This window comes from Ovis aries, chromosome 2 (assembly GCF_016772045.2).
Source record: "Ovis aries strain OAR_USU_Benz2616 breed Rambouillet chromosome 2, ARS-UI_Ramb_v3.0, whole genome shotgun sequence".
In the NCBI taxonomy this organism is placed as follows: Eukaryota; Metazoa; Chordata; class Mammalia; order Artiodactyla; family Bovidae; genus Ovis; species Ovis aries.
The window spans coordinates 72,943,916-72,970,160 of NC_056055.1; the positions used below are offsets into that span (position 1 = coordinate 72,943,916).

General features: G+C 39.2%; 1 protein-coding gene across 2 annotated transcripts in view; it reads right to left on the reverse strand.

Annotated features, from left to right (window-relative positions):
• SPATA6L (spermatogenesis associated 6 like) overlaps window positions 1-26,245 on the reverse strand; it is an 86,783-nt gene that overhangs the window by 21,586 nt on the left and 38,952 nt on the right. For both annotated transcript variants that reach the window (XM_015093197.4, XM_042243411.2), the window contains 3 exons: window positions 16,078-16,202; window positions 11,441-11,518; window positions 9,428-9,667 (listed from right to left, as the gene is read on the reverse strand). In XM_015093197.4, coding sequence (XP_014948683.1) covers window positions 9,428-9,667; window positions 11,441-11,518; window positions 16,078-16,202 — 443 coding nt within the window. The remainder of the gene's footprint in view (window positions 1-9,427; window positions 9,668-11,440; window positions 11,519-16,077; window positions 16,203-26,245) is intronic.

Here is a 26,245-nt window from a genome sequence, read left to right on the forward strand (position 1 = left end):
GCTATTAAAAAGAATGCATTTGAATCAGTTCTAATGAGGTGGATGAAACTGGAGCCTATTATACAGAGTGAAGTAAGCCAGAAAGAAAAACACCAATACAGTATACTAACGGATATATATGGAATTTAGAAAGAAGGTAACGATAACCCTGTATGCAAGGCAGCAAAAGAGACACAAATGTATTGAACAGTCTTTTGGACTGTGGGAGAGGGCGAGGGAGGGATGACATGGGAGAATGGCATTGAAACATGTAAAATATCATATATGAAACAAATCGCCAGTCCAGGTTTGATGCATGATACAGGGTGCTCACGGCTGGTGCACTGGGATGACCCAGAGGGATGGGATAGGGAGGGAGGTGGGAGGGGGATTCAGGATGGGGAACACATGTATACTCATGGTGGATTCAAGTCAATGTATGGCAAAACCAATACAATATTGCAAAGTAAAATAAATTAATTTTTAAAAAGAAAAAGAAAAATACCAGTACACATATTATTGATAGGATGTGTTCAGGATGGGGAACACATATACACCTACACGGATTCATGTCAATGTATGGCAAAAACCACTACAATATTGTAAAGTAATTAGCCTCCAATTAAAATAAATACATTAAAAAAAGAAAAACAGGAACTAATACTAGAAGTGTTTTTAACATAATAAAAACATATGTAACTGTAAAGAAATGAATCTGCATATACAGTATAATTATAATTTTGTGGGAAAAAATAAGGCCTTATGAATACCAAAAAAGTCAAAAGAAAATGTATCAAATTAAACAATGATTTTATTATTCTAGTGAACCTATGGGTAATTTTTTTTCTTAACTTTTCTGTATTTTCCTTTACTTTTATAGTAGTTGAAAAAAATTAAGACTATGAAAACAAGTGTGATTAAATTTGCCCACTACTTCCTGATGGCTAAATCTAATATAACTTTAATTAAGGACTTTGAGTATGGCATATCATTGCTTCTTCCTGCAGCCACGTTTCCTACTCTTAAAGTGAGGCCTGGAGAGTTAGGGAAAGATGGCGGAGCAATAGGACGGGAAGACCACTTTCTCCCTCACAAAGTCCTCAAAAGAACATTTCAATGCCGAGCAAACTCCACAAAACAACTTCTGTAGGCTGGCAGAGGACATCAGGCAACCAAAAAAGCAGACCATTGTCTTCAAAAACAGGTAGGAAAAAATATAAAAGACGAAAAAGGAGACAAAGGAGGTGGGGAGGGAGCTCCGTCCGGGGAAGGGAAGCCCGTCCTGGGAAGGGAATTTTAAGAAGAGAGGTTTCCAAACACCAGGAAACACTCTCCCTGACGAGTCTGTGGCAAGCCTTGGAAACACAGAGGGCAACATAACAGGAAGGAAAAATAGATAAATAATTAAAACCAACAGATTACAAGCCCAACAGTAACTCCCCCAGCAGAAAAGCAGCACAGACGCCTGCATCCGCCATTGGGAAGTGGGGGCAGGGCAGGGACGCGGGGGAGGCGCGGGCTGCAGAGCTTTGTAAGAACCGGGCAGGAACGCCCCACGCGCAACCAGAACGATCTAACTTGGGCTAGCAAACCAGACTGTGGGATAGCTACACGCGAAAAGCTCGAACATAAGACACCGCCAGGACCGAGCACAGAACAAAGGATGGAACGGAAAAAGCCGGCTGCAGACCATCCCCCGCCGGGGACAGGCAGCCAGAGCCGTAAGGACTGGAAAGGGGCAATTGCAGACCCGGAGAGACTTTACGTACCTAACTGCAAGCAGGCTCCTTTGCTAAGACTTCTGGGGGTGCTGGACAGTCACAATCTGCCTCATGGGGTGTGCCAGCGGTCCACCCAGAAAGCTGAGCAGCAGCGGCAGAAAAGGTGACAAGCCGCAGTGATCTCGCTCGCCAAACTCCTGAGCTACTCGGACCTGGGAAGGGCACAAAGCGCAGTCCCAGCCGAATCTGTGCCTCTGAGGGCTGCCTGAGCGCCGAACCTGAGCGGCTTGGACCGGGGAAGTGCACGCAGCCTAGGGCCGGCCCCAGACGGTTCCCAGCTGAGCATCGTAGAGCCGGAGCGGTTTGTGCGCCGCAAGAAAGGACAGGTCAAGCGGGGCAGAGATACTGTGTGCACACAACAGTGCTATTTGTTTGCAGCATCCCCCCTCCCCACAACGCGACTGAACTAGTGAGCCTAAAAAACCAGCAAACAGAAGAAGTTAAACAGAGGGAACCACCTTGGAAGTGATCCCACACGGCCCATAATACCAGAGAAGGGCCAGATATATTTTTACTATTTTTAAAATCATTCCTTTTTTTTTTCTTTTTTTTTTCTAACTTTTCTTAATTGTTAAGTCTTCTATTTCTCCTCTAATTTTTATTTCTATAACCTATTATTACTATTTTTTAAAAAAAGAGACTTTTTTTTTTTAAGGCAAACACCATATATAGTCTTTGGATGGTTGTTGGTGTTTTGTTTGTTTGTTTGTTTGTTTTTTAATAATTCTTTTTTTTTCTTTCTTCCTTTTTCCTTCTGCTTTTCTTTAATATTGTATCTTTGAAAATCCAACCTCTACTCTAGATTTTTAATCTTTGCTCTTAGGTTTTTGTTGTCAATTTTGTACATTTAAAAACCCAAACTTCACTACCCAAGTTTACCTGAGAGCGAGATTACTGGCTTGACCACTCTCTCCTCCTCTGGACTCTCCTTTTTCTCCACCAGGTGGCCTCTGTCTCTTTTCTCCCCATCTCTTCTCTATCCAACTCTGTGAATCTCTGTGTGTTCCAGACGGTGGAGAACACCTAAGGAACTGGTTACTGGCAGGATTTGTCTCTCTCCTACTCATTCCTCTCTTTTACCCTCCTGGTCACCTCTGTCTACTTCCTCCCTCTCCTCTTCCCCGTATAACTCTGTAAATACCTCTGAGCGGTCCAGACTATAGAGCGCACATAAGGAAGTGACTACTGGCTAGCTTGCTCTCTCCTCTTTTGATCTCACCGCATCTCATCCAGTTACCTCTAACTACCCCCTCCATCTTCTCTTCTTGTAACTCAGTGAACCTCTCTGAGTGTCCCTCAATGTGGAGAAACTTTTCATCTTTAACCTAGATGTTTTATCATCGGTGCTGTATAGATGGAGAAGTCTAGAGGCTACTGTAAAAATAAAACTGAAAACCAAAAGCAGGAGGCTTAAATCCAAAGCCTGAAAACATTAGAGAACTCTTGAATTCAGGGAACATTAGGCAATAGGAGCTCATCAAATGCCTTCATACCTACACCGAAACCAAGCTCCACCCAAGGGCCAACAAGTTCCAAAACAAGACATACCACTCAAATTCTCCAGCAACACAGGAACACTCCCCTGAGCTTCAATATACAGGCAGCTCAAAATTATCCCAAAGCCTTTGATGTCTCATAACCAATTACGGGTCACTCCACTGCACTACAGAGAGAAGAAACCCAGCTCCACCCACCAAAACTCCAACACAAGCCTCCCTAACCAGGAAACCTTGACAAGCCACTGATAGAACCCCACCCAAAGTGAGGAAGCCCCATAATAAAGAGAACTCCACAAACTACCAGAATATAAAAAGGCCACTCCAAACGCAGCGATATAACCAAGATGAAGAGACAGAGGAATACTCAGCAGGTAAAGGAACAGGAGAGTTACCCACCAAACCAAACAAAAGAGGAAGAAGTAGGGAATCTACCGGAGAAGGAATTCCGAATATTGACAGTGAAAATGATCCAAAATCTTGAAATCAAAATGGAATCACAGATAAATAGCCTAGAGACAAGGATTGAGAAGATGCAAGAAAGGTTTAACAAGGACCTAGAAGAAATAAAAAAGAGTCAAAATATAATGAATAACGCAATAAATGAGATCAGAAACACTCTGGAGGCAACAAATAGTAGAATAACGGAGGCAGAAGACAGGATTAGTGAAATAGAAGATAGAATGGTAGAAATAAATGAATCAGAGAGGAAACAAGAAAAACGAATTAAAAGAAATGAGGACAATCTCAGAGACCTCCAGGACAATATGAAACGCTCCAACATTCGAATTATAGGAGTCCCAGAAGAAGAAGACAGAAAGAAAGATCATGAGAAAATCCTTGAGGAGATAATAGTTGAAAACTTCCCTAAAATGGGGAAGGAAATAATCACCCAAGTCCAAGAAACACAGAGAGTTCCAAATAGGATAAACCCAAGGCGAAACACCCCAAGACACATATTAATCAAATTAACAAAGATCAAACACAAAGAACAAATATTAAAAGCAGCAAGGGAAAAACAACAAATAACACACAAGGGGATTCCCATAAGGATAACAGCTGATCTTTCAATAGAAACTCTTCAGGCCAGGAGGGAATGGCAAGACATACTTAAAGTGATGAAAGACAATAACCTACAACCCAGATTACTGTACCCAGCAAGGATCTCATTCAAATACGAAGGAGAAATCAAAAGCTTTACAGACAAGCAAAAGCTGAGAGAATTCAGCACCACCAAACCAGCTCTCCAACAAATTCTAAAGGATATTCTCTAGACAGGAAACACGAAAGGGTGTATAAACCCGAACCCAAAACAATAAAGTAAATGGTAACGGGATCATACTTATCAACCAAAAGACAAAGACTGGCCGAATGGATACAAAAACAAGACCCCTCTATATGCTGCTTACAAGAGACCCACCTCAAAACAAGGGACACATACAGACTGAAAGTAAAGGGCTGGAAAAAGATATACCACGCAAATAGAGACCAAAAGAAAGCAGGAGTGGCAGTACTCATATCCGATAAAATAGACTTTAAAACAAAGGCTATGAAAAGAGACAAAGAAGGCCACTACATAATGATCAAAGGAACAATCCAAGAAGAAGATATAACAATTATAAATATATATGCACCCAATATAGGAGCACTGCAATATGTAAGACAAATGCTAACAAGTATGAAAGGGGAAATCAACAATAACACAATAATAGTGGGAGACTTTAATACCCCACTCACACCTATGGACAGATCAACTAAACAGAAAATTAACAAAGAAACGCAAACTTTAAATGATACATTAGATTAGTTAGACCTAATTGATATCTATAGGACATTTCACCCCAAAACAATGAATTTCACCTTTTTTTCAAGTGCTCATGGAACCTTCTCCAGGATAGATCACATCCTGGGCTGTAAATCTAAACTTGATAAATTCAAAAAAATCGAAATCATTCCAAGCATCTTTTCTGACCATAATGCATTAAGATTAGATCTCAATTACAGGAGAAAAACTATTAAAAATACCAACATATGGAGGTTGAACAACACACTTCTGAATAACCAACAAATCACAGAAGAAATCAAAAAAGAAATCAAAATATGCATAGAAACTAATGAAAATGAAAACACAACAACCCAAAACCTGTGGGACACTATAAAAGCAGTGCTAAGAGGAAAGTTCATAGCAATACAGGCATACCTCAAGAAACAAGAAAAAGTCAAATAAATAACCTAACTCTACAACTAAAGCAACTAGAAAAGGAAGAATTGGAGAACCCCAGAGTTAGTAGAAGGAAAGAAATCTTAAAAATTAGGGCAGAAATAAATGCAAAAGAAACAAAAGAGACCATAGCAAAAATCAACAAAGCCAAAAGCTGGTTCTTTGAAAGGATAAATAAAATTGACAAACCATTAGCCAGACTCATCAAGAAGCAAAGAGAGAAAAATCAAATCAATAAAATTAGAAATGAAAATGGAGAGATCACAACAGACAACACAGAAATACAAAGGATCATAAGAGACTACTATCAGCAGTTGTATGCCAATAAAATGGACAACGTGGAAGAAATGGACAAATTCTTAGAAAAGTACAATTTTCCAAAACTGAACCAGGAAGAAATAGAAAATCTTAACAGACCCATCACAAGCACGGAAATTGAAACTGTAATCAGAAATCTTCCAGCAAACAAAAGCCCAGGTCCAGACGGCTTCACAGCTGAATTCTACCAAAAATTTCGAGAAGAGCTAACACCTATCCTCCTCAAACTCTTCCAGAAAATTGCAGAGGAAGGTAAACTTCCAAACTCATTCTATGAGGCCACCATCACCCTAATACCAAAACCTGACAAAGATGTCACAAAAAAATCAGGCCAATATCACTGATGAACATAGATGCAAAAATCCTCAACAAAATTCTAGCAATCAGAATCCAACAGCACATTAAAAAGATCATACACCATGACCAAGTGGGCTTTATCCCAGGGATGCAAGGATTCTTCAATATCCACAAATCAATCAATGTAATTCACCACATTAACAAATTGAAAAATAAAAACCATATGATTATCTCAATAGATGCAGAGAAGGCCTTTGACAAAATTCAACATCCATTTATGATAAAAACTCTCCAGAAAGCAGGAATAGAAGGAACATACCTCAACATAATAAAAGCTATATATGACAAACCCACAGCAAACATTATCCTCAATGGTGAAAAATGGAAAGCATCTCCCCTAAAGTCAGGAACAAGACAAGGGTGTCCACTTTCACCGCTACTATTCAACATAGTTCTGGAAGTTTTGGCCACAGCAATCAGAGCAGAAAAAGAAATAAAAGGAATCCAAATTGGAAAAGAAGAAATAAAACTCTCACTGTTTGCAGATGACATGATCCTCTACATGGAAAACCCTAAAGACTCCACCAGAAAATTACTAGAGCTCATCAATGAATATAGTAAAGTTGCAGGATATAAAATCAACACACATAAATCCCTTGCATTCCTATACACGAATAATGAGAAAGTAGAAAAAGAAATTAAGGAAACAATTCCATTCACCATTGCAACAAAAAGAATAAAATACTTAGGAATATATCTACCTAAAGAAACTAAAGACCTATATATAGAAAACTATAAAACACTGATGAAAGAAATCAAAGAGGACACTAATAGATGGAGAAATATACCATGTTCATGGATCAGAAGAATCAATATAGTGAAAATGAGTATACTACCCAAAGCAATTTACAAATTCAATGCAATCCCTATCAAGCTACCAGCCACATTTTCACAGAACTAGAACAAATAATTTCAAGATTTGTATGGAAATACAAAAACCTCAAATAGCCAAAGCAATCTTGAGAAAGAAGAATGGAACTGGAGGAATCAACTTGCCTGACTTCAGGCTCTACTACAAAGCCACAGTCATCAAGACAGTATGGTACTGGCACAAAGACAGACATATAGATCAATGGAACAAAATAGAAAGCCCAGAGATAAATCCACACACATACGGACGCCTTATCTTTGACAAAGGAGGCAAGAATATACAATGGAGTAAAGACAATCTCTTTAACAAGTGGTGCTGGGAAAACTGGTCAACCACTTGTAAAAGAATGAAACTAGACCACTTTCTAACACTGCACACAAAAATAAACTCAAAATGGATTAAAGATCTAAATGTAAGATCAGAAAATATAAAACTCCTAGAGGAGAACATAGGCAAAACACTCTCAGACATAAATCACAGCAGGATCCTCTATGATCCACCTCCCAGAATTCTGGAAATAAAAGCAAAAATAAACAAATGGGATCTAATTAATATTAAAAGCTTCTGCACAACAAAGGAAACTATAAGCAAGGTGAAAAGACAGCCTTCTGAATGGGAGAAAATAATAGCAAATGAAGCAACTGACAAACAACTAATCTCAAAAATATACAAGCAACTTATGCAGCTCAATTCCAGAAAAATAAACGACCCAATCAAAAAATGGGCCAAAGAACTAAATAGACAATTCTCCAAAGAAGACATACGGATGGCTAACAAACACATGAAAAGATGCTCAACATCACTCATTATTAGAGAAATGCAAATCAAAACCACAATGAGGTACCACTTCACACCAGTCAGAATGGCTGCGATCCAAAAATCTGCAAGCAATAAATGCTGGAGAGGGTGTGGAGAAAAGGGAACCCTCCTACACTGTTGGTGGGAATGCAAACTAGTACAGCCACTATGGAGAACAGTGCGGAGATTCCTTAGAAAATTGCAAATAGAACTACCTTATGACCCAGCAATCCCACTTCTGGGCATACACACCGAGGAAACCAGAATGGAAAGAGACAGATGTACCCCAATGTTCATCGCAGCACTGTTTATAATAGCCAGGACATGGAAACAACCTAGATGTCCATCAGCAGATGAATGGATAAGAAAGCTGTGGTACATATACACAATGGAGTATTACTCAGCCGTTAAAAAGAATTCATTTGAATCAGTTCTGATGAGATGGATGAAACTGGAGCCAATTATACAGAGTGAAGTAAGCCAGAAAGAAAAACACCAATACAGTATACTAACACATATATATGGAATTTAGGAAGATGGCAATGGCGTCCCTGTATGCAAGACAGGAAAAAAGACACAGATGTGTATAACGGACTTTTGGACTCAGAGGGAGAGGGAGAGGGTGGGATGATTTGGGAGAATGGCATTCTAACATGTATACTATCATGTAAGAATTGAATCGCCAGTCTATGTCTGACGCAGGGTGCAGCATGCTTGGGGCTGGTGCATGGGGATGACCCAGAGAGATGTTGTGGGGAGGGAGGTGGGAGGGGGGTTCATGTTTGGGAACACATGTAAGAATTAAAGATTTTAAAATTAAAAAAAAAAGAATATACTAAAATATTAAATATGTGATTTAAAAGCAAAAAATAAAAAAATAAAAATAATGTGCATTCTGCAAAAAAAAAAAAAAAATAAAGTGAGGCCTGGTGAATTCCCTAATGGTCCAGTGGTAGAGAATCCACCTTGCAGTGCAGGGGACACGGGTTTGATCCCTGGTCAGAGAACTAAGATCCCACATGCCATGGAGCGACTAAGCCCATGCACTGCAGCTCGAGAGTCCATGCACCACAATGAAAAGATCCCTCATGACTCAACAAAGAGCTCGCATGCCACAACCAAGACTGGAGGCAGCCAAATAAATAAATATATATTTTAAAAAGCTGGCCATGGAACAATGATCTTACTATGAAAACTCAAGCAGTTTTCTTAAAACTGATGAGGCTTTAGTTTCAGATTTGTACAGAGCATGTGCCAGCCTTTGATATGAATCTTCTACTACTGTCAGTTCATTGATCTTCCTGGATAGTGGCAGGTTGTCCTATGCAGATAACACTATTAATAATTAGATTATTTTTAATTCTAAAATTAAAAATAGGGATAGCAGACATTTACTCAGCAAGTCCTCTGTACAAGACATCTTTATAGGAGTTTCCTGAAAATAACTCTAGGAAATGAACATAATTTAATCATAATTATTATTAAATTTGAATTTCCTCTATTTATTTACTTACACATCTGTTATCATGGTCCAACCTTCCTTTATTCCATCCTCATTCACACCCTCACCATTCCAAAGGACTCTGAAAAATAATTTTAGGCTCACGTGTCTTACTACAAATGGAGGTTTGCTTTCTCCAGGTATTTTGAAAGTATATCCAAGGTTCAGCTGAGCTGGCTGGTCCTGGAAGAAACGCCTGGTGCAATATGGAGAGAGTGGCCGGGACTGCACGCCTGGGGGCACTCTGTCGAGATTACTCTCCCTTGGTTTCATCTTTACACAACTCAAGGGGAATTTTGGTCCATTTGGTGTAGATAAAGGCCTTCGTGACATACATCTTTCTTCCTGAAACCCAAAGAAGAGACAATATTTTTAAAGAAGAAAGCTCAATCAGAATATAACTGTATTTAACTGAACTAAGGTAGAAGATTTAACATCTCAGATTTATAAAACATGAACTCAGGGAAGGGCATTTTAAAATTTAAAAAAATAAATTAATTAATTAAAAAAAATAAAATAAAATTTTTCTTCAGGTCAGCTTAGCATCACTAGTAGATTTAAATTATTAACAGTGAGATTTGTGACTTCCCTGGTGGTCCAGTGGTTGAGAATCCAGCTGCCAATGCAGGGGACATGGGTTTGACCCCTGGTCCAGGAAGATCCCACATGCTACGGAACAACTAAGCCCATGCGCAGCTACTGAGCCCAGATGCCCCAGAGCCCATGCTCTGCAGCAAGAGAAGCCACCACAATGAGAAGCCAACATGTACCAACCAAGACTCAGTGCAGCCAAAATGTAACAAAATTTTTTAAAAAAAGAAATTTAAAGTGAGTTTTATTTGTATTATGAGAAAGCTGGAAAGTATCAGACACCTCCATGCCCCATCAGATGATTGACAGATACACAAATACAGCGAGAGAGGGAGACAGAGAGAGAATCTGGCATATACTTGGGTTCCGCGATTTCACCTCAAGCAATTTATTTTAAGGAAAAAGTATGGCTGTATGTATAGCTATGGAAATTTTTAGAACAATTAAAAAATTAGAAGCCAACTATACTGGTGAGTAAGCACTATTCTCTCAGCTCCAAACCCACCTTTCTATACTCAATTTTATGATACTGAACCCACCACTGCAAATCCCCTTCTGCTTTCCTAGCTGTTCTGTTAGGCTCCACCACTAGACGGTGCTAGTGGAAGACTGCAAGACTAGAGAAGGAGAGAGATCACACAAGATCTCTACATTACGAGATTAAAACAAGATTAACAAAATGGAATGGAAGAAAAAGAGCAATAAACTGAAAAGCCACTGTGCACATTTAAACAAACTGGAGAAAACAGTGAGTAAATAAGAAGAGACTAAAAAGCAGCTATTGCCTTCCTGAAAATTAATCACTGGTTTTCCATTGATGAGTTACAGTGCCCAGGGGATTGATGGATTTGCACAGATTAATGACCCTGCTTCTTTAGTACCCCTAAATCCAAAGCCCACATTTTCAAGGCTTATTCTAGGACCCCATGTGAGGTCTACAAACTATATTCATTAATCCTCTGTATCATTTTAGAAAGGATTTTGCATGGTTGCAAAATTGTGGGCAATGGGGTAAAATAAAAACAGAAAGAAATGAGTGTGAAGGGGAAATCAGGGCTGGACAAGCAAAATGAAGGTAGTGCTCAAGAATGCCCCAAGACCCTCACTGTTACCAGAAAAAAAAAAAGAACCCTCACTGTTACCAAAGAGGGGGCCCCAAATACAACTCTGACCTTCAGCCTCAGCATAAGAAAGAAGGAAACACTACTGTTGATAAAATCAAGAGTAAATGTCATGAAACAACAACAACAAAAACTAACTAGACTACAGGTCAAGCTTGTGACTGTAGCTTCTGGATCATGCTCTTCCACCAACTATGCCATGATGAATACCTGCCAAACATCATCACTCTGATGTGACAGGCTGAACAAGAAATTTGACTATGTAAATTCAAACCTAGCAATAAGTCTCCAGGTTTCTGTCTGTCCAATTGCATCTAAACTTGGTAAACCAAGCTGAGGTTGAAATTCTTTAAATTTGTAGAAAAATCCCTGACATTTCTATCTCTGGATTCTTTATTATACTTACAAAAAATCTGTTTCTATGCAGAAACACACGTTCTCTGATGGCTGTCCTTGTAGAAAACTCTATTTTAGGAGCAATGCCCTGAAAATAAAAGAAACAAATAAAATTATTAGAAAGAAGGTCTTTACTCATCCTATCCTAATGTGAAATTATCCAAGAACCTAAATGCTCTTTTGTGTAGCCGGCATAACCTACACACATTGTCTAAAATATATACCTAACAAATATAAATATATATATTATATATATGTAATGGAATATTATTCAGCCTTTAAAGAGAAGGAAATCCTGCCATTTGTGACAGCACAGAAGAAACTAGAGGACACTATACTAAATGAAATAAGCCAGACACAAAAAGATAAACCCTGCATATTTCACTTATATGTGGAATCTGAAATAGTCAAACTCAAAGAAACAGCTAATAGAATGCTGGTTGCCAGGAGCTGGAGGATGAGGGGAAAAGGGAAAAGTTAAGTCAAGGATATAAAGTTTCAGTTAGGCAAAATGAATATGTTCTAGAAATGGAATGTACAACAGTGTGACATAGTTAACAATACCATTTTTAAAACACTTGTACTGGGGTATAGTTGCTTTAGGCTTCCCTGGTTGCTCAGTGGTAAAGAATCCATCTGCGATGCCAAAGATGCAGGATACCGGGTTCAATCTCTGGGTGGGGAAGATCCGTTGGAGAAGGAATTTGCAACCTACTCCAGTATTCTTGCCTGGAGAATCCTATGGACAGAGGAGCCTAGAGGGCTACAGTCCATGCGGTTGCAAAGAGTTGGAGACCACTGAGTGACTAACACACACACATACATATATTATCTCATTCAACCCTCATAATAACCCTATAAGGGAAGAACTATTATCAGTCCCATTTTACAGAGGAAGAAACTAAGGTACACGGAGATAAGTAATTTACCCAAAATCACACAGCCATTGCATGACAAAACTGGGCTTGAACCCAGATAACCTAAGTCTATACTTAGCCACTCTACATGAAGCTCTGCTTAGCCCAGAAAGGAGGAGGAGGGTCCCCTAACAGTAAGGAATCCACAGTCTGTAACGCAATCTTGTTCACCTATTTCACTTCAGCTCCTGGCGGTGACTTACAGACAATAAGGAGGAATGTATTTTCTTTTTCATATAAGTACTCATTTTAGCATAACAGTTTAGAGCTGAAATTTACAGACTATATCCTGTGCAATCCCCTTAGCAATGGGATAGTGGTAATGATGGTTAGGTCAATAACTGGATTTAACAGTAGGATTTTTTTAGAATCACTAAGAAAAAATTTATAAAGCGTACTCAGAGTACCTAAACACTAAGGAAAAATTAAAATTATTAACTAAAAATTAATAATTAAAAACAATATTCTTTCTGCCTAATTTACAAATTCAGTCTTTACCTAACAACAACAACCAAAAAACACAGATTATAATCTCCCCTCAATATTCTTGACCTCAGCAGGAAAAGGAGGAAAAAAAGGCTGTTAGGGTAACAAGTGAAATGAAAAAAAATATGAAAGTACAAAGAAAAAGTCACATTGTACTGGAGAAAATAAATCTAATTCTTAATGAACTAATAACAGAAAATAAATGAAGTGAATAATTTGTCTGACCTTCCCGTGTCATTCATTCTCATGTCCTATAACATTAATGAAAAGAAACTGGACCCTGGGCTGAAATAAAAATGAGAGAATTAGCATAAGGCAGTGACTGAGTGCAAACTTCAAAGCACAACAGACCAGTGCGAGAATCCTAGATCCATTGCTCACCAGTTCTGTGACTCTGAGTACCCTTTATAAATTCTCCATACCAGCTTCCCCATGCCTAAAATAAGGAAACTAATAATAGCCAGCTTGCAGGGTTAAAAAGGATTGAATAAGACAATACTCAACACAGGGCCTGGCATCTAGTGAGAATGCAATGAATATCAGCCGTTAGTAAAACTTCAGCAATTTGTTTTATTTTTCCTTATAGAATATTTGAGAGAAGTTGAGCTCTCTACCTCTTCACAAATTGTTTAAAATATACTTTAACTTCATTGAAAGGACTGATACTTTACCTCTAATGCATGAAGATCTTCCTCAACAGTGTTAAAGCTCTTTCTCTTATGATTACCTGCGTTTATGAATAACTACAAATAAAACTTCCTGTACGTTCTTCTTCCTAATTATGCCTATAAAGTTAAACAGAGATAACATCTGGGAAAATATGAGAAAGTGTCTTTCTTCTTGTCTTGATACTTAGCTGGATACCAGCCCAATGTTTGCAAATGGAATTTATTTAATAGAAAACTTGTGCAAATTAAATTAATGTAAAGAGTATCTCCCACCTATTTCTCACCAGTTTCTAATCCCCTTTCTGCTTCTGAAGAGCAAAATCTCAATAATTCAAAATAATAAAGGCAAGCATCTCACAAGTACCATGGATATAAGTGATACACAAAGAACATCTCTGAGGAAAAAAAAAATTATGTCAGTGATATTCACCAGATCTTCAAAGATTATGGAGGGCTTAAAGTTATGGCCATCAGGAATTCTGATTAGGAGAACTTTTTTTTTTTGACCAGGCAGCACAGCTTGCAGGATCTTAGTTCCCAGGGAGAACTTTTGATGAATGCTTGGTGTTTGAAGTATCAGAACTAGAAGTCCTGTCATCATAAACAACATAGAAATAGGGGTTCTGCATGCCATCTATTCTGCACAGAACTCTCAAATGGAGACAATAACAACTCACTAAATTAAAATAATAGCCACTCATGGAGTAGTAACAGAAAAGTTGAATATTAAATATGCTTTTTATAATTTACAAAGATGTAGCCCTTAAAAGAGAAGTCATTCAAGGGACATAAAAGTAGAGAAAACTTTCAGAGTTTCTGCAATGTTAAAAATCATCCCAGATAATAACAAAATTAATATTTTGAACTTGGGTTCAGATAATGCCCCCGAAACAGTAACTACTGTACTAGTAACTGTCATATCTTTTAAGAACCCTCAATAATATCAGTCTGTCACATGCACCACAATGTTCCTTGCAGCATTGTTTACAATAGCCAGGACCTGGAAGCAACCTAGATGTCCATCAACAGATGAATGGATAAAGCAGCTGTGGTACATTTATACAATGGAATATTACTCGGCCATAGAAAGAAATGAATTTGAGTCAGTACTTGAGGTGGATGAACCTAGAGCCTGTTATACAGAATGAAGTAAATCAGAAAGAGAAAAACAAATATCATATATCTATGAATATATACAGAATCTGGAAAAATGGTACTGATGAACCTATTTGCAGGGCAGAAATAGAGATACAGACATGGAGAAGAGATCTGTGGACACAGCAGGGGAAAGAAAGGGTGGGACAAACTGAGAAAGTAGCATTGAAACATATACTTTACCATATATGAAATAGATAGCCAGTGGGAATTTGCTGTATGACATAGGAGCTGAACCTAGTGTTCCATGACAGTCTAGAAGGTGTGAGGTGGGACAGAGGTTCAAGAGGGAGGGGACAAATGTATACCTATGGCTAATTCATGTTGATGTATGGCAGAAACCAACACAACACTGTAAAGCAATTATCCTTCAATTAAAAATAAATAAATTTTAAAAATATCAGCCTGTGAACCTCTTGTCAGTTTCCCCTCCATTAAGTGGAGACCATAATACCTGCCTTGGCTGACTTAAGAACAGTTATGAAGAAAATAAGATATCACATGAAAAAAACCAAAGCAAGTCCACCTGCCAGTGTAGGAGATGTGGGTTTGATCCCTGAGTTGAGAAGATCCCCCAGGGAAGGAAATGGCAACTCACTCCAGTATTCCTGCCTGAATAATCTCATGGACAGAGGAGCCCTTACAGTCCACAGCAGCACAGAGAGTCGGACATAACTGAGCAACTGAGCACACACACAGGCAGCACTACTCTATTTTACTATTATTGTTACTAAACCAATAGCTATGATTAACTAAACTGATGCTACATCTTTCAGGTAGTCTGCATTAAGAGGAGACGATAAAACAGAGATATGGTTACCAAACTTATGGTTACCACAGGGAAAGAGAGGTGAGGGGGGATAAATTAACAGTTTGGGATTAGCAGATACAAACTACTATATATAAAATAAACAAGGTCCTAGTATAGCACAGGGAACTATATTCAATATTCTGTAATAAACCATAATGGAAAAGAATGTGAAAAAGAATATATAACAGTGTATATCATTACATATAATATATATAACTGAATAATAATATATATCATATATATATATAACTGAATCACTTTGCTGTATACCAGAAACTAACACATTATAAAGCAACTATACTTTAAAAATATCTAAATTAAAAAAAAAGAAGAGGAGGTGAAAGAAGTAAGCCTTTTATAACTATGTGGTAATGTGAATATGGCAGTGACTTAGCCTGGTCAGACAAGATTCCCACGTCTCAGATCAATAGTGGGAATCAGCATCATTTAGTACTTTGAGTGGGCATCTCATCAGGGCTGCTAAAGAGAATAAAGGGGCACTAACCAAGATGAAGTGATCTGTCCACAAACAGGTCCTATTAGCAATAAAACATTCAGGTTCCAAGAATCCATTTCCCAACAGAAGACCAGCTAGGCACCAGTCACTTACTGGGAAGCCTTCAACTGTCTTCATGAGCACCTCCCTACACATCCCAGGGTGCGAAGGTGTCAGCCGTGGCTCAGGGAAGAGAAAGTCCCGTGTGTTTTCTTCATAGTAGGCCAACTCTTGCCACACTACAAATAAAGGAGAAAATGCATGAGTAGATATATATTCTGAAAATGATGTTATCTACATCATTTAAACTAAATAAAAGTTGGACTGTTGATGGCAGAGACAACACTCAGATAAAAACAGACATTTTGATCACAGCACCTGGTATTCAAGAGGCAATGTCTTCTACTACTTTTTATCTCATGCATGATTTTCAAATGTCTTCCCAAGCATTGATCTAAAGGGTTGCTCCCCAAAACAAAATAAAAAAGAACATCTCTTTCCATCCATCCATCCTTCCATTCTTCACTTTGACAAATGTTTTCTAAGGACATACAATGGGCCAGGTCCTAGGGATAGAGCAGGAACGAGGTAGACAATGCTCTGTTCACCCAAAGGTTACAGTGTAGACTAGGGTTCAATAGATTCTGTGGTGCAGGAATGTCAGTGTCCCAGTGGCCTAGAGAAAAGCCAGAGCTGTGGCTCTCAGCAGTACTGATACCAACCCCAGGAACATTTTGTAAATCTGTGGGGAAATTTCAAGGGCAGGAACCAGAGGTCAGGGTGTCTTGCAATGCCCAAGACACTCCTGCATAACTTTCTAACATCCTACAGACATTCTTTCAGGCAAGAAAACCTTTTTACAATTATCTGAGCCTGGAACCTAACTGTTACATATAAACACAAAGCTTTTTTTTTTTTTTTTTTTTTTGCACAATTTAAAAATACACTGAATTTTCAGGAATGCAGGTACCATGAAAACTAAGGAACAACTGCATTTTGCTTTGTCTAAATCTTTACCAAGATCCTTTCAGCACTGTGAATACTACAAATACTACAAATTTGAATACTATAAATACTATATACCAAATACTATACCTGCTCAACATTTACATGTTAGTATACATCTCATTTTATTCTAAATCACTTTTCTTTGTACTTCTCCTTTATATTATGGCTGAATATTACACAAATGTTTGCAGTGAGCTATATAAAGTTGGTTATATTATCTGTGGGGCTTCCCAGGTGGTGAAGAACCAGCCTGCCAATGCAGGAGACATAAGAGATGCAGATTTGATCCCTGGATGGAGAAGATCCCCTGGAGGAAGCAATATACTCCAGTATTCTTGGCTAGAAAATCCCAAGGACAGAGGACCCTGTTGGGCTACAGTCTATGGGATTGCAGTCAAACACAACTGAAGAGACTTAGCATAGCACATATTACCGATGAACAGTATTTCAATATGGTCAAAAGGATAATACAAAATACTCATCATCAAAAGATCATCTCAGGTGCAATATGATTAAGAATCACTGAGCTAAAGGACAGAAAAGCTACCATCTTAGACCCCCTTGCCTACAAAGAAGGTGCTACACAGTGGTTTGGACCAAGAGCACCATGAAAAAAGTAATTGTAGTCAGTGAGGGAGCTTTACTGTTTAGTGATTCTTACTTTACTTGTGAGAGAAACTTGAATGAGGGTACTTTTTATTATCTCAAATGTACAAAATAATCAACCTTACATCAAATAATCTGATGGCTTAATGTCTTCCTACATATTCCATTTAATATGAATGTTAGATTCTAACAAGGATCAAAGTACAAAAAGAATGTATTCTACACTTTTCATCATATTTTTCTACTCCTCCCTTCAAAAACATGCTCCAGCCACAATGAACTGATATGTCTTTCCCTCCTCTGCTATGTACCTCCTCAGCTTATGCTACTTCTTATAAAACATTCTTTCTTCCTTCCCATCCTGTTGAGATATTATGTAGTATGTTAGAGATACTGTAAGAAACACTAACAGTATCTTACAGTATCTCTAACATACTACAGACTATACAGCCCACCAGGCTTCTTTGTCCATGGGATTCTCCAGGGAAGAACACTGGAGTGGGTTGCCGCTGTCTCTTTCAGGGGATAGTCCTGATTCAGGGAACGAACTTGCGTCTGTCTTCTGCATTGGCAGGTTCTTTACCACTAGCGCCACCCGGGGAAGCCCATCTCCAACAAAACAGGTCCAAAAGAGAACTTGATTTTTTCCACAAATAAGCTCTCCCATACCTTCCTATTAGAGGAACCAGGTCTAGTTAATCAACCCAATACTCCAGGCTCTATCCTTTGTTCCACTCTTTCACTCCTTATAGTCATCCATTAGCAAGTCCTGTTGACTACATCTTCAAAATTAATCTAAATTCTATTCCCTTCTATTGTTACAGCTACCACCATGGTCTAACCCCCCACCTCCTCTCTCCTGGACTGCCACCATGACCTCCTAGCTAGCTAGTCTCCCTGCTTTCATTCTCCCTGTACTCAAATCTATTCTTCACATACCATGACATTATTTCAGATTTTGACTCTGACCTACTTAAAATCTTCCAGTAGGCTTGCTATCATATTAGAATAAAATAAAAGTATTTCATCCTAGCCTTTAAGACTCTTTATAATAAGACTCTAATAACCTCTCCTACTTCATTACCACTCTCCTTAATGACTCCATAGCATCACTTCAGCCCTTCTTGTTGTCCCTCAAACACATACATCTATCTTCGATGTTTGTCCTGCTGTTTTCCCTAGATGCATGGCCTAGTGAAGACACTTGTTGTTGCTCAGTCACCCAGCCAGGTCTGACTCTTTGCAACCCCAAGGACTGAAGCACGCCAGGCCTCCCTGTCCCTCACCATCTCCCGAAGTTTATCCAAGTTCATGTTCATTGCATCAGTGATGCCATCCAGCCATCTCATCCTCTGATGCCCTCTTCTCTTTCTACTATCAATCTTTCCAGCATCAGGGACTTTTCCAATGAGGCAGCCATTTGCACTAGTTAGTTCAGTCACGTCTGACTGCGACCCCATGGACTGCAGCATGCCAGGCCTCCCTGTCCATCACCAACTCCTGGAGTTTATTCAAACTCATGCCCATTGAGTCGGTGATGCCATCCAACCATCTCATCCTCTTTTGTCCCCTTCTCCTCCCACCTTCAATCTTTCCCAGCATCAGGGTCTTTTTCAATGAGTCGGTTCTTCGAATCAGGTGGCCAAAGTATTGGAGTTTCAGCTTCGACATCAGTCCTGCGAACGAATATTCAGGGCTGATTTCCTTCAGGATGGACTGGGTAGATTTCCTTGCTGTCCAAGAGACTCTCAAGAGTCTGCTCCAACACCACAGTTCAAAAGCATCAATTCTTTAGTGCTCAGCTTTCTTTATAGTCCAACTCTCACATCCATATATGACTACTGGAAAAACCACACCTTTGACTATATGGACCTAGGTTGGCAAAGTAATGTCTCGCTTTTCAATATGCTGTTTAGGTTGGTCATAACTGTTCTTACAAAAAGCAAGCCTCTTTTAATTTCATGGCTGCAGGCACCATTTGCAGTGATATTGGAGCCCAGAAAAATAAAGTCTGACACTGTTTCCACTGTTTCCCCATCTGTTTGCCATGAAGTGATGGGACAAGACGCTATGATCTTAGTTTTCTGAATGCTGAGCTTTAAGCCAACTTTTTCACTCTCCTCTTTCACTTTCACCAAAAAGTTCTTTAGTTCTTCTTTGCTTTCTGCCATAAGGGTGGTGTCATCTGCATATCTGAGGTTAGTGATATTTCTCCTGGCAATCATGATTCCAGCTTGTGCTTTATCCAGCCCAGCATTTCTCAAGATGTACTCTGCATATAAGTTAAATAAGCAGGGTGACAATATACAGCCTTGATATACTCCTTTCCCAATTTTGAAAGTCTGTATTTCCATGTCCAGTTATTACTGTTGCTTCCTAACCTACATACAGATTTCTCAAGAGGCAGGTCAGGTGGTCTGGTATTTCCATCTCTTTAAGAATTTTCCACAATTTGTGGTGATCCACACAGTCAAAGGCTTTGGCACAGTCAATAAAGCAGAAGTCTTTCTGGAACTCTCTTGCTCTTTCGATGATACAACGGATGTTGGCAATTTGATCTCTATTTTCTCTGCCTTTTATAAATCCAGCTTGAACATCTGGAAGTTCACAGTTCACATACTGTTGAAGCCTGGCTTGGAGAATTTTGAGCATTACTTTGCTAGCATGTGAGATGAGTGCAATTGTGTGGTAGTTTGAGCACTCTTTGGCATTGCCCTTCTTTGAGATTGGAATGAAAACTGACCTTTTCCAGTCCTGTGGCCACTCCTGAGGTTTCCAAATTTGCTGGCATATTGAGTGCAGCACTTTCACAGGATTTGAAATAGCTCAACTGGAATTCCATCACCTCCATTAGTTTTGTTCATAGTGATTCTACTGAAGGCCCACTTGACTTCCCATTCCAGGATGTCTGGCTCTAGGTGAGTGATCATACCATCATGAAGATCATTTTTGTTAGTTCTTCTGTGTACTCTTGCCACCTCCTCTTAATATCTTCTGCTTCTGCTAGGTCCATACCTTTTCTGTCCTTTACTGAGCCCATTTTTGCATGAAATGTTCCCAGTATCTCTAATTTTCTTGAAGAGATCTCTAGTCTTTCCCATTCTATTGTTTTCCTCTATTTTTCTTCTACCATAGTTTGGTCTCAGGTCAAACAGGGAGGGAACATAGCCCTGCCTTTCAACAGAAAATTGGATTAAAGATTTACTCAGCATGGACCCACTCATCAGAATAAGACCCAGATTCCCCCTCAGTCAGTCTCTCCCATCAGGACGTTTCCATAAGCCTCTTATCCTTCTCCATCAGAGAGCTGAAAACCACAATCACAGAGAACTAACCAATCTGATCACATGGACCACAGCCTTGCCTAACTCAATGAAACTATGAGCCATGCCATGTAAGGCCACCCAAGACAGATGGGTCATGGTGGAGAGTTCTGACAGAATGTTGTCCACTGGAGAAGGGAATGGCAAACCACTTCAGTATTCTTGCCTTGAGAACCCATGAACAGTATGAAAAGGTAAAAAGATACAACACTGAAAGATGAACTCCCCAGGTCAGTAGGTGCCCAATATGCTACTGGAGATCAGTGGAGAAATAACTCCAGAAAGAATGAAAAGAAAGAGCCAAAGCAAAAATAACACGCAGCTGTGGAAGTGACTGGTGATGGAAGTAAAGTCTGATGCTGTAAAGAGCAATATTGCATAGGAACCTGGAATGTTAGGTCCATGAATCAACGCAAATTGGAAATGGTCAAACAGGAGATGGCAAGAGTGAACACTGACATTTTATGAATCAGCGAACTAAGATGGACTAGAACAGGTGAATTTAACTCAGATGACCATTATACCTACTACTGTGGGCAAGAATCCCTTAGAAGAACTGGAGTACCCCTCATAGTCAACAAAAGAGCCCAAAATGCAGTACTTGGATGCAATCTCAAAAACAACAGAATGATTTCTGTTCATTTCCAAGGCAAACCATTTAATATCACAATAATCCAAGTCCATGCTCTGACCAGAGGCTGAAATTAAATAGTTCTTTGAAGACCTACAAGACCTTTCAGAACTAACATCCAAAAACGATGTCCTTTTCATTATAGGGGATGGGAATGTAAAAGTAGGAAGTCAAGAAATACCTGGAGGAACAGGCAAATTTGGCCTAGGAGTACAGAATGAAGCAGGACAAAGGCTAATAGAGTTTTGCCAAGAGAACACACTGGTCATAGAAAACATCCACTTCCAACAACACAAGAGACAACTCTACACATGGACATCACCAGATGGTCAGTACTGAAATCAAACTGATTATATTCTTTGCAGCCAAAGATGGAGAAGCTCTATACAGGCAGGAAAAACATGACCAGGAGCTGACTGGCTCAGATCATGAACTCCTTATTGCCAAATTCAGACTTAAATTGAGTAGGAAAAATCAGTAGACCATTCAGGTCTGACCTAAATAAAATCCCTTAGGATATAAAGTGGAAGTGACAAATAGATTCAAGGGATTAGATCTGATAGACAGAGTGCCTGAAGAACTATGGGCAGAGGTTCGTGACATTGTACAAGAAGCAGTGATCAAGACCATCCCCAAGGGAAAGAAATGCAAAAAGGCAAAATGGTTGTCTGAGGAGACCTTACAAATAGCTATGAAAAGAAGAGAAGCTAAAGGCAAGGGAAAAAAGGAAAGATATACCCATCTGAATGCAGAGTTCCAAAGAATAGCAAGGAGAGATAAGATAGTCTTCCTCAGTGATCAATGCAAAGAAATAGAGGAAAACAATAGAATGGGAAAGACCAGAGATTTCTTTAAGAAAATTAGAGATACTGGGAACATTTCATGCAAAAATGGGCTCAATAAAGGATAGAAATGGTATGGACCTAGCAGAAGCAGAAGAGGTGGCAAGAATACACAGAAGATACACAGAAGAACTAACAAAAATGATCTTCATGACGCAGATAATCATGATGGTATGATCACTCACCTAGAGCCAGACATCCTGGAATGGGAAGTCAAGTGGGCCTTCAGTAGCATCACTATGAACAAAACTAATGGAGGTGATGGAATTCCAGTTGAGCTATTTCAAATCCTGAAGGATGATGCTGTGAAAGTGCTGCACTCAATATGCCAGCAAATTTGGAAACCTCAGGAGTGGCCACAGGACTGGAAAAGGTCAGCTTTCATTCCAATCTCAAAGAAAGGCAATGCCAAAGAATGCTCAAACTACTGCACAATTGCACTCATCTCACATGCTAGCAAAGTAATGCTCAAAATTCTCCAAGCCAGGCTTCAACAGTATGTGAACTGTGAACTTCCAGATGTTCAAGCTGGACTTATAAAAGACAGAGGAACTAGAGATCAAATTGCCAACATCCGTTGTATCAATGAAAAAGCAAGAGAGTTCCAGAAAAACTTTCTACTTCCGCTTTATTGACTATGCCAAAACCTTTTGACTGTGTGGATCACAAGAAATTGTTCACATTAGATGACCAAAATACTGGAGTTTCAACTTCAGCATCAGTCCTTCCAGTGAGTATTCAGGGTTGATTTCCCTTAAGATTGACTTAAGGTTGACTTAAGATTAATCTCCCTGTTGTCCAAGGGACTCTGAGGAGTCTTCTCCAGCACCACAGTTTAAAGGCATCATTTCTTCGGTGCTCTGCCTTCTTTACAGTCCAGCTCTCATAATTATATTTGATCACTGGGAAGACCATAGTCTTGACTATACAGAGTTTTGTTGACAGAGTAATGTCTCTACTTTTCAATACAGTGTCTAGGTTTATCAATGAATGACAGATCTTGGTTTAAATGTCACCTCATTAGAAAGGGAGCAACCCAACCTACAGGACCCTGTCACTCCCTACCATATCCCCCTATATTACTTTCAACCTAATAGTTATCACTAACTGCTATTTTTGTTCAGGCATTCATTCATTATCTGCTACCATGAATGCTCCATGAAAGCAGTAACTCTTCCATCCATCATTAAATTCCTGCCAAGATTGTCCCTAGAAAGGTGTGAGCTTAGGTGTCAGTTACTAGTACAGGGCTCAGCCAAGACAATCTTGCCTGAAAAGGAATCATACTGTCAGCATCTTTCATAGGTCCCTTGAGATATCATTCAAGACAGACATATTAAAACTGAATCACAATGTCCAGAAATGAGTGGAAACTTAGACAAGTGGGATGGGGGGAAGGGAGGGAGGGAGGTTCAAGAGGGAGGGGATATATATATATACTCTTAGCTGATTCATGTTCTTGTACAGCAGAAAATAATATAATACTGTAAAGCAATTATCCTCCAATTAAAAATAAAATTTATGAAAAGAAAGAAAGAAATGGTAAAGTGCACCAACCCTGTTCCAAGCCTGTGAAATGTGCCTGAGCATAGTGAGTACTATTTTATAACTGCTTCTTGAATGAATGAACATAATGATTAATCATTAACCACTCAGTATGTACTAGTTACACTCTGTAAGACTGAGTTTCCACAACTGTAAAAAAAAGGGGGGGGGGCCCAGACTAAATGTTCTCTAAAATCATTCATTCATTTTTTAATAATTTCTTTTCATTCATACGTTCAAGAAATATGCATTGAGAACATACTATGTGCCAGGAGTTCTAGACACTGGATGGATAATACTGAACAAGATGGATACAAGACCTGTCCTCCTGACACTTAGTCTGTAATTATTAAACAATTATTCAAATAAGCATATAATTTAAAATGATGAGAAAGGGCAGTGCACTGTGGCAGTCCAGTGGTTAGGACTCAGGATTTCCACTGCAGCGGGGCACGGGTTCAATCCCTGATCAGAGAACTAAGACCCCACATTCTATATGCCATGCAACTCGGCCAAAATAAGTAAAATAAAATGATGATTCAGAGGAAGATAGGGAGAGAGGTGGCAAAGCGGGTGGAATTCTAAAATAAATCTTCTACTTCATTAGTTTCATCCAGGCCTTGTTTTGTCAACGCTCCTTTTAAAATACTTTCTGTGATGGGTATGACCTCCTACCTTTGTTGGACATAAATAGACTTCCTCATATCAGGGCTCAAGAGTGTCACCTGAAAACGGGAAGTGAAATAACAATTTCTTCACCCATTATTAGCAACAAAACACAACTTTTTAATGAAGCCCAGACCACAGTGGTAAAAAACTATTTCTAGGTTCAGACAGAGCTGGTTCAAATCGTTGTTTCACCAGTTACCAGCTATGTGACTTTGAGTAAATCATGTGTATTTCTTAACTTCCTTTTCCTCTTCAGGTAAATGCAGAATTCATAATAGCACTTATCCCTTAGGTCTACTGTGAGGACAAATGACAAACATGTGAAGCAGAGCACAGTGACCGGCTTTACCTCCCATGATCACAAATGCTCTGTGACACCAGCCCAGCAGTGTTCCCAGCACTACTGGCCTCCATGAATATCATGTGTTTCAGCCATATGTTCCTACTGAGAATATGTGGATGCATGGTATGATGCTCTAACACGGGCTTTTCCTTTTTTCTTTCGTATGTTTTTGGCTAGTTCTCATCACTGAAAAAAAAAGTGATAGCTACTGCTTATTATTCCTACATTTAGCAGGAATTAAGATAAAAATGGGAGGTCCAAGAATTGAAAGTGCGTTCTGCTATCTTTGGAATCACAGAAATAAAAAGAAACTGAAAAAAAAAGAAGTGAGACTGAAATAGGGTTAGAGAAACAGAAGGCGGTAAAGCTTTTCAATTCTGTCTCTCTGGTTTGCTCATCTTCTAAAGATCCAAACTGCCACCCAGTGTGAAAATGTCAGAACACCAAGGGGATGTTACAGCAAGAGCCAAGGTTATAAGTAATAAATAAACATGTGTACAGGCTGAGCAAGTCTCATAGGCCAAGTGAAATGTCTGAAAGAGCTCAGGGTTCTTAGTAATCTAACGGCACAGATAGGGAGGTCATCAATGCCATCAGTGAGAAAGATCTCCCCAGAAAATGAAACAAATGAGACTTTAAGAGAAATAATAACTTTAATAACAATACTGGTTCTAGAAATAGCTAATATTTGTAGAGCACATCAGAACTGACAGCTTGTTTCCTTCCCAGTATGGAGTCTCATTTGATTACCTCTTTACAGGTAACTGAGGCGGCTCTGAGAGTTGAAGACACTTGTCCTAATGCCACATGGCAAAGTAAGAATTCAAAACTAGATCACTGGACTTCCCTGGTAGCACAGTGGATAAGAATCCACCTGCCAAAACAGGAGACACAGGTCCAATCCCTGGTCCAGGAAGATTCCACATGCCGTGGAGCAACTAAGCCTGTGTACCACAACTACTGAGCCTGCCTGTGTGCTGCAGCTACTGAAACCCACGTGCCTAGAGCCGAAGCTCTGCAGCAAGAGAAACCACTGCAATGAGATGCCCGTGCAACACAACGAAGACCAAAAAAAAATAAATATAAATAAATAAATGCTTAAAAAAATGAAAAACCAGATCATCTGAGGCAGGAGTTCTTTCCTTGCTGATGCCTAGTAAACATCACTACAAAGTATATAAAATCAAGCTCTGATTCAGGGAATGGGTGCCCATTAAAAGAGTATGTTAAAAGCTGGACTGAATATACATGACTTATCCCAAAGTCGAAGTTTTTATTTAAGAGGTCAATAAAAGAAAGCACCAAGCTCATTGTC